Raw genomic sequence first — 9,602 nt, forward strand, 5'->3', positions numbered from 1 at the left:
TGCCATGGCAGGGACACCTTCCACCAGCCCAGGTTGCTCCAAGCCCCGTCCAACCTGGCCTTGGACACTTCCAGGGATCCAGGGGCAGCCACAGCTTCTCTGCCCAACCTGTGCCAGGGCCTCCCCACTCTCACAGCCAAGAATTCCTTCCAATATTCCACCTAACCCTTCCCTCTGGCAGTGGGAAGCCATTCCCTGTGTCCTGTCCCTCCATCCCTTGTCCCAAGTCTCTCTCCAGCTCTCCTGGAGCCCCTTTAGGCTCTGGAAGGGGCTCTCAGGTCTCCCTGGAGCCTTCTCTTCTCCAGGCTGATCAAACAACATTGTAATGAATCATTTATTTATTTATAATTCCCCTTTATTTATAATTCTAACAATTTCCCCTCTCTTTATACCTACCTGACAAGGACATCAAGGTGTTGTTGATAACATACAGCCAGGTGCATTTTCGGGGAAATAACTGATAAAAGAAAACATTTCCATTAATAGAAACACACAGGAATTTCCAACCATCATTTCTCTGCCTGCTCCACCTCCACCACCATTCCTGCAGGGATCCACACTGGAGAAAGTCCCAGCTTCCCTTTAATTGCCTGGTTTGGACCCTCTGTGTTTTTTGGGATGTACCTGCCTGGCTATCTGTGTTAAGAGGCTGCTCTGTGCACAGACAGACCGTGGAAGATTGGGACTGAATTTTGTCCCAGTGGGAAGAAGTTACTCACAGGGCAGCTGCTCTGGATTTGAGGAGATTTTAAAGTTAAGAACGAACTCCTGAAAAGGGAATGGTGATAAAAGTGATGGCAAACAATGGCCTTCAGGAGTCCCACAAAAGAAGGGATGAGGATGACAGGAGAAGGGCAGAGGTTTTGTTGTAGAAATTTCTGATAAGAAAAAAAAGGACTTCAAATGATTAAGCTGTTTTGAAAAGAAAAAAGCCCCTTCCAGGGCCTAAAGGGGCTCCAGGAGAGCTGGAGAGGGACTTGGGACAAGGGATGGAGGGACAGGACAACCAGGAATGGCTTCCTACTGTCAGAGAGCAGGAATAGATGGGATATTGGGAAAGAATTTTTGGCTGTGAGGGCAGTGAGGCCCTGGCCCAGGTTGCCCAGAGAAGCTGTGGCTGCCCCTGGATCCCTGGAAATGTCCAAGGCCAGGCTGGATGGGGCTTGGAGCAACCTGGGCTGGTGGGAGGTGTCCCTGCCCATGGCAGGAGGTGGAATGAGATGATCTTCCAAATCCTTTCCAACCCAAACCATTCCATGATTCTGTGATATGATTCCATAACACAGGCTTTGTCCTCTGTGCCACTTCCACAAGCAAAATAAGAAAATATGTGGTAGAAGAATCTCAGAAAGAAAAGGTACAACTGGCTGGACATAAAGTATCTCTCAGCAATTTGCTATTTAATAGAATAGGTCTGGGTCTATTCAGTATTTTCACTGAAAAACTACAAATGGAATAAAAATATACTTCTGGAATTGGGAGATATTAACCTTGGAGAGACAGCCAAGCACTTTGGAGGATACAATTACAATTAGAAGTTGAACAAGCAGTTCAAAATGTTCATTTGGAGGGGAGAAAACGAAATGAATAAATGAAAATGTGGAAACAAGTGGTGTGGCAGAAGCCTCTGGGGTCTGAGGTGGGTCACACCTGAGCTCTGCCAGCTGGGAATGCTCTCATGGAAAAGGAAACTTTCATTTTGGGATGCACTGAATGGTCTCCCTCCCCACCACTGGCACAGCCAAAACCTTTCAAGGTGATATAAAAAAGCATGTGGAAGAGCCCAGAGAAGACTGTTAGGTGAAATAAATTAGGAAAGCATATATGGAAAGAGATTCCAAGAACATTCTGCTACTCCTGACCCTAAAGAAGCAAATTTAACCCAATGAATAGATGAAGTGGCTTTGGAAAGGGTCAGAGAGCCCAGGAGAAGTTTACTGGGGATAACAACAGCAGCTGAAGTGAATGGGTGAGGGCTTTGGTTGCATCCAGAGGAGCTGCAATGTGCCATCTAGTGGGGATGGGGTGGAGGGAGAAAGGGCAGGGAATCAGTTCTCCAAGGAGAAGGAAGATCTGGCAGCAACAATAAATTCAGGTAGGTCGAGGAGCTATTAATTTTCAGACTTCCCTTGCTGGCTTTGATGTGAATCAGTTTAATCCACAGAGTCTTTTCCTTCCAATGCCAAACTTCATTGCTCCATAATATCCCCAAATCTATTCTGTGTGTTCAATCCCCCAAAACTCACCTGTTCCATTGTTGCCTCGTGAAGTTCATTCAAATTCAAAGTATAGATCCCTTCTTCTGTGCCAAAGATGATGTACTGGTCTGAAAAACAGAGAGAAGTGGATTATTTCCTAAGCTCATCACCAGGTTTAAAAGACAAACCTAAAGTAACTTTACAAATTGATTATTTCCCAAGCTTTGGCAACACAACAGGCAGGTTTCGAACACAATCCTAAATAACTTCACCTTTAGTATCTGGATGTATCCACGATGTTGCACAGTTGATCTTCAAAGGACAACCATCAAAGACTTTGGAAAAACATGCTCCCATCTGAAAGACACCAAAACTGAAACCTGAAACGAATTTAGAGTATAAGGAGTTTATTTTCTGGCACCTGGCCACTCACACACACCTGCAGACACCACTGCTCTCCCTTGCCACACACAGACTTCCCCTAAAATGCCTGGATGCAAAACACTGGGACCTTCCCCAAAAGCTACAGCCTTCCAAAGCTTTTTGTAGACTTCAAATGCATTAAGAAATGTAAAAAAGGGGTCGAAATTATATCAACAACTTCAAGTACCTATTGGGTAAGAACAATATACCCTGGAGGGATTGGAAAGCCGTGTGGATGTGGCACTTGGGGACGTGGGTTAGTGGTGGCCTTGGCAGTGCTGGGAATAGTTGGATTCAATCTTAAAGGGCTTTTCCAACCTAAATTATTCTATAATTGTACTTATGAATATTAAATGTTTAAATAAATGGCACAGTGAAGGGAAAACAAGCAGGAATTGAAGCAGTGATGCCCTCCCATCACTACCACCTTTTCCCATTTCTCTTCCTAAGCAGAGATCACGACTCAGGGAGCCAGGGAAGCCTCCAACCCTCCACGTCCAGGCTGAATAGTGACAGGAAGGTTTTAAAAAGAGGGAACAAATATTGTGTGCTCAGCACAGGAGAAATAACGGGCTGTGAGGTGCAGAAAATCCCCCCAGATGAGCTGGTGCCTTATTCCAGTAAAAACCTTCTGACACTGGAGAGGGAAGGCTCTGATAACTCCCAGTGCAAACGGGATTTCTTACCAGCACCTTCGGAGTCGGAGGCAAACCATTGATGGCTGGTTTCTGTGGGAAGAAACAAAGATCATAAAACACCTCCCACACACTGACACAAACCCAGCCTGTTGACACAGCCAGATCAGCCCCAGAGCCACAATACCTACAGGGAAATCTCTTTTCTCCTTTTTCCGTGGGAGCTGAGGGATTTGTCCGGACCCTTCCACGTTTTCCTCGATGAGTTTCAGCATCCCATTCCCATTGCCTGCAGAGAAGCCCAGACACCTTTTGTAGCTTATCTGACCCAGTGGAACAGAAAATCTCTTCTCCCCTGTGCCCAGCAGGAGTGGAGAAGTGAGCTCTGACACTTCCATATCCACATCCCAGGTAGCTGAAACCTTCCCAGGACAACTGGCTGCTCTTGTCTGTGCTAAGTTACACACTTTCCATTATTCAAACACTCCCTGGGCCAAATTCCACTGAGAATAAAGCTGTGGCATTCATTGTTTTTCTCCTGTTCCTGCAGGCCACACATTAATGGGATTGGCTGGCTCAGTGTCCTTGTTTTGGGAAGAACATTCCCACCATGTGTCACGGCTCTAATAAGAACCAGCACACAGGGAAAAAGGAAAGCTGCCCCTCATGATCAGTTGTGTTAAAAAATTATCTCTGAAAACAGTTGGCTCTGGAAGCAATTCCTTCTCCAGGATGCCAGTCACCTTCAGGAAAGGTCAGGCATTTACCCAGGTCGCTGTATCTGGCTGTGAGCAATCCAGGGCTGCTGATGCTGCTGGTCATTCCAATGGGGCTGGAATCAGCCTGAGGCCCACAAACTGGGATACTCTGTCTCCTGTGGGCTGGTGGGGCTCTGTTCTGTGAGTCTGGGAAATGTTTTATTGTCTGGCATCTCTCATCATCTGGGAGGTTTTCCTCAGGATAACTGTTTATTCTTGGCTGCAAGAAAGCAGAGGTGATGGTTACTTGGGAAATACAAGGAATTGGGAATGGCACCTGGGAAGCACAAACTTCAGACAAGTTTCATTCAAGTCAGACTTTCTACATTAAAAAAAAATATCAGCCTTTGAAAAGTGCATCACAAAAGCTCTCTGGTGTCCAGTGACAGGACCCAGGGAAGGGCAGGAGCTGTGCCAGGGCAGGTTTAGGTTGGATCTCAGGAAAAGGTTCTTCCCCCAGAGGGTGGTTGGCACTGCCCAGGCTCCCCAGGGCAGTGGGCACGGCCCCAAGGCTGCCAGAGCTCCAGGAGGGTTTGGACAATGCTCTCAGGGACAGGGTGGGATTGCTGGGGTGTCCTGGGCAGGGCCAGGGGTTGGACTGGATGGTCCTTGGGGGTCCCTTCCAACTCAGCACATTCTATGATTCTATAAAATAAAGACAACTGACAGCAGAATAATTTCAGAGGTGTTCCTCCCTGATGGAAAATCAGAGGCAGAACGCAGAACAGGAGGCCATCCCAGGCTGCCCAAGTTTTAGGGTTTGCTGCCTAAACCCCTTAAATCCCACATCTCTCACCTTGGGAGGCAGCGGAGGTGGCCCCGCTCGCTTTAGGGTCGACCTGCAATGGAAAGGGCAGTTGTTGGCTCAGTTAAACCAAAACCAGAATGAAAACCAGAACTACTTGACAAGACAGACTGGAAATAAGATCAACTAGAGGCAAAGAAGAGGCAGATCAGAGCTTTGCACACACGGGGTTAAACTGGAAGTCCAAGAGCAGGGGAAAAGCACATTAATCTCATTTGAAGTGTTGGTTTGGGATATGCTCATGTTCTTTCATAAATGTCAATGTTACTTGTTACAGAGCATTCTGTGGGGAAGGAGATTTGGAGTTAGTAAATAAATATACATTCAGAAACTGGATCTCAGGCTAGAGAGGAACTCTGGACAAGGGATGGAGGGACAAGGGGGAATGGATTCCCACTGACAGAGGGCAGGGGTAGATGGGATATTGGGAAAGAATTTTTGGCTGTGAGGGTGGGGAGGCCCTGGCAGAGGTTGCCCAGAGAAGCTGTGGCTGCCCCTGGATCCCTGGAAGTGTCCAAGGCCAGGCTGGATGGGGCTTGGAGCAACCTGGGCTGGTGGAAGGTGTCCCTGCCCATGGCAGGGGGTGGCACTGGATGAGCTTCAAGATCCCTTCCAATCCAAACCATTCTGGAATGCTGGGATTGCAGCTTGCAGCCTTCACTCTGAATCAAACATTTGGGCACCAGAGGAGCTGCACCAGAGCTCTACAGGATTATCTGCACATCCTGTCCCAGCCAGGCCTGGCTCATGGCTGATGGATTAATCAATATAAAATCTGCTTTAGAGTATCAGGCACTTCCATATGGACTCTGAGATAACTTCAGGAAGGAGAGCAAGGAGGGAAAGCGTGGCTTTGGACATTCCCCTGAGGATCAGGGAAGGAGTGAAGCTTGGAGAGCAGCCAGCCCTCAGTTAATGGTGAGTGGCAAAGCTGCTGCAGCAGTTTGAGGGGAGAGGTTTTGGAGCAAACACAACTGTGCAGGAAGGAGATCCACTCACTCTTCAACATCTTCACTCCCATCGCCAAATTTTGTGAGCAGTCCCCTAAGGTAAAATATTTATACAATTAAGAGCTCTGCTCTAAGGTGCAACTAAACCCATCCCTGATGGCACTGAGTTTCACAACAGCCTTTTCCAAAACAAACATTTCTGTTATTCAGACCTTTTTCCATTCAGTTTGGTCCTTTCCTTCCCCTTACCCCCCAAAAATCACTGGATCTCTCTTCCACACCAGACACCATCAGCTTTCTTTTCCCTACCTGCTATTTTAAATATTATTGACATGTCTAACAACAGTACAACATAAAAGAAGAAAAAAACAACAGAGGAAGTTACTGGGAGACAAATGGAGAAAAGCCTTTTAAAGGGAAGTTTCCATATATATATATATACATATATATATATATACACAAAAGACACAGACTGTTTCCCACCACAGTGGGAATTTTTGTTTCAAAGCTACCCCAGGGACAGCAAAAAAAGGAATTGTGACTAGAGGATCAAAGCAGCACTGAAAATATAACCCTGAAACCAACAAAAAAAACTGATAAAATTTTGCAAAATGGCAATTTTCAAGTTGGGTCTTTAAAGGGTGACGACCAAGAAAACCCAGCAAAGTTTGGATTAATGTAAAATTTCCCTGCAAGTCACTTCTGAGGGAAAGCAGCAACTGCCAACAGGAACTACTAAAAATTTAGAAGAGAAAAAGTCTTTCATTTTGAAAGGTTCTTGTTGCCCAGAGAAGCTGTGGCTGCCTCCCTTCCCTCTAAGTGTTCCAGGTTGGACAGGGTTTGGAGCAACCTGGGATAGTGGAAGGGGCTGGGATGAAATGGGATTTAAGATTCCTTCCAATCCAAGCCATTCTGGGATTTTATGAAAATCATAAATAAAAAACACCTCCATAATGCAGAAAATTTATACAAAAAAAGGAATTTTAAAATGCCACATTGAGAAAAACAAGGAATAAGTTTGATCAGCAGGTAACACATCCTGGTATTCCTCCTTTCCAGTCAAGTAATTCCTGAGCTGAAGATCAATCACCACTCACTCCATAAAAGCCAAAGGGCATGAAAAGCAAGGACCACCCCCCCCAGCAAACATCCTCTCTGGACATCCCTGGGATTACTCAGAGTTGCTGGGACAGAGGAGTTATGCATTTCCTGTTTATCTTTCCAGCTGGAAGTGGTTTCCAAGTAAGCAGCACGGATTCACCATCCAGAACTGTCCTGCCTGTCCTCCTCCCAACGCTGGATCCGTGTCCATGTACTCATTTATAGCCCTGGAAAGGTTTGCTGTGGCCACAGTTGTTGTGCTTTAACACAGCCTGGCACAGGCAAAGCCACAGGAACAGAATCAAGTCCCTGAGTCCCTTTGCCAGGGGGAGCTTCCCTCCCTCCCTCCCTGCTCTCCTCGACCCTGCACATTCCAGCTGTCTGCAGAAAATCCAGGCTTCAGCTCATCAGGGTCACACAAACAACCCCAGAGAGGGAGGAAGGGGAGGAAAACAGTCCCTGGCTTTCCTGGGCAGGGAGAGGCAGAGCCCAGAGCCCCCCAAATGCCTCCTATGATGGGATTGAGAACAAAAAAACAGGTCAAACTTCAAAAGACTCAAATCCTGGCACACTCCACACCCCCATGAGCTTTCCAGGGGGCTGTAGTGTCAGCTGACAGCTTATGCAAGACTTTATCTGCAAAAAACAAGCCAAAGAAATCCACTGTCTGCTGCTCAGCTCCAAATAAAGATGGGAAACAAGCTCTTTTAGCTGAGAAATTATTTCAGCCCAAACAGCACCCTTCCCTATGCCTGTGCATCACTTGGCATCACTGAACTTCCCCACTCCTCACTGCAAATCCAGGGAGTGCCTTTAAAGGCAGGATTCCCTGGTTTGCAGCAAAAGGAAGGTACATCCATAATAAATTCAATCCCAACTTGGACAGAGTTGTGCTCCTGTACTTCAGACCTGCTTTATCCAGGGGGAGATCAGCTACAGCACATCTTTGCCTAAAACACTTCCCCCCAAAACACCCCATGAGTGAATTACAGATCCCACTGATCACAGCCCCAGAGCAGGAGGAGCTGTGCAGTTGGACTGTTGGTAGAACTAAACCTTCAGAGCTGGCCTCTCCTTCCCTTTCTCGAGCTCAGGGCTGTGAACAGGACTTGTCACAGGATGTCACAACCACAGCCACGGCTCAGAAGAGAAGTGTGAGCCCAGAGCAGGATCCTGAACTCAGCAAGGTCACCAGCTCTGCCTCAGCAAACTGGCTGTGGCTGTGTTATGTCAGAGTCCTGCTCATGCATTTACACTTCACTTGCCACCTACAAACTTCAAACAAGCTTTCTGTTGGTGCTTAAAAGAGATTAAAACTCATCCTCCAAGAGAACTGACCAGAAGGAAAACTTCACACTGGGTAACATCTCCTTAATTCATGAATATTAAAGTCCATCAGGGCTTATGGTTTGATTTTTCCACCACAATTTCAGTGTAATTTCACATCAAGTGACAGACACAAAAGCTGGTTTTATTCTGTACTTACTTGTTGCTTCCACCATCAACAAAAGGATTCCAGTGTGAAGCAAAGTCACTGCCAGCTGCCACAACCTGGAGATGCAGAAATTGTCATTTTTTAACCCCCCTTGTCAAACTGAAGTACCTTATCCATCACAAACAAAAAGGCCTGGGAGGTTCCCCAGCCCTGCAGAACGATCCAGAAGCAGTAAAATCAAATTCCAAAGTGAAACAACATTTTACAATCTCTAAAGCAATTTTTCATCATCTTAGACTTCAAAGCAGCAGCTGGAAATGGTGGAATGTCAGGATCAAGTAACAGGAAAGCAAAAATTTATGGTGAAAACTCAGTAAGGATCACTTAGGGAACCTAAAACAGGGAACTTAGGGAACTTAAAAGACATTTTTCCAGCAAGCTGCTTAAGAGCTGAACCATAAAACAGTGAAGACACTGTGATTTTAATAAATTAAGTTAAAAATAAACTTGTCCTTACCATTTCATCCCGAGCTTCCGTTTCTTTCCGAAGAGGGGGCTCAAATTGCAGCTTATCAACTGCAAAACATCACATTTTCATAATTAATACACACAGCATTGCACCAGGGCTCTTTCAGTGCTTACTACAGTGAAATGCATGTTGTAACAGATCTGAGTATTGTGTACACAACATTTAATTTGCCCGTAAAACATCAGCCTTGTTGTCTGAACGCTTAAATCTGCACACACGAAACCCACAAGAAAGCCCAAAGGTAAATACCAAGTCACTGTATGAAGGCACACTCAAATGTAACTATTTTAACCACGTGCCACTTTTAAATGCATGGGAAAAAGAAAGAAACAGCAAGTCTCCCAGAAGTGTGATGTACGTGATGCAGAGGAGCCACAAAAGACTTTTTTGTCCCAACCTGGAGGAAACCCAATTCTACCCTCAAAATTTCAACTTAAAACTTAAGTGCATTAATATTAATTTGGGGGTTGAAAAGCTATGACTGAAGATTCACAGGCAGGAAGCTGTTTCTCCTGGGTTTGCTTTCCAAATGGGAAGAGGTTTTGCAGAGCGCACAACAAAAGGATGCCGCCGACGTCCTCCAGAAGGATCCCCCCACCAAAACCAGACTTCCCCCCCCAAAAAAAAGGGGCAAAGCCCCCCAGGAACTCACAGTTTATCTCTGAGGCTGTTCTCTCTGCCCTGATGTTCCTGTTGGTGGAGCGGATGGTGTGGCGGATGACGGAGTGAGGCTGGGAATGGGAGAGGGGAGAAGAGCTGGAAACGCTT

The 9,602-nt window shown here is 46.1% G+C and overlaps 1 protein-coding gene and 1 long non-coding RNA gene across 2 annotated transcripts; both read right to left on the bottom strand.

Moving 5' to 3' along the window:
- Positions 1–396: 396 nt before the first annotated feature.
- LOC115307262 (mitogen-activated protein kinase kinase kinase kinase 5-like) lies at positions 397–4,229 on the bottom strand (the record flags this gene model as incomplete). Its single annotated transcript, XM_029958612.1, has 6 exons — positions 4,024–4,229; positions 3,448–3,545; positions 3,308–3,349; positions 2,471–2,555; positions 2,247–2,326; positions 397–457 (listed from the first exon to the last, which is right to left on the bottom strand). Coding segments are annotated over exons 1-6 (421 nt in total), but the record flags the coding sequence as incomplete, so codon positions are not given.
- Positions 4,230–4,804: 575 nt separating this feature from the next.
- LOC115307202 lies at positions 4,805–9,590 on the bottom strand. Its single transcript, XR_003915613.1, has 5 exons — positions 9,487–9,590; positions 8,823–8,881; positions 8,357–8,421; positions 5,819–5,863; positions 4,805–4,853 (listed from the first exon to the last, which is right to left on the bottom strand). It is a non-coding gene; the product is annotated as an uncharacterized LOC115307202 (long non-coding RNA).
- Positions 9,591–9,602: the final 12 nt, after the last annotated feature.

The sequence above is a fragment of the Manacus vitellinus genome, unplaced genomic scaffold (assembly GCF_001715985.3).
Source record: "Manacus vitellinus isolate BGI_N305 unplaced genomic scaffold, ASM171598v3 ctg7180002216347_pilon, whole genome shotgun sequence".
Taxonomy (NCBI): domain Eukaryota; kingdom Metazoa; phylum Chordata; class Aves; order Passeriformes; family Pipridae; genus Manacus; species Manacus vitellinus.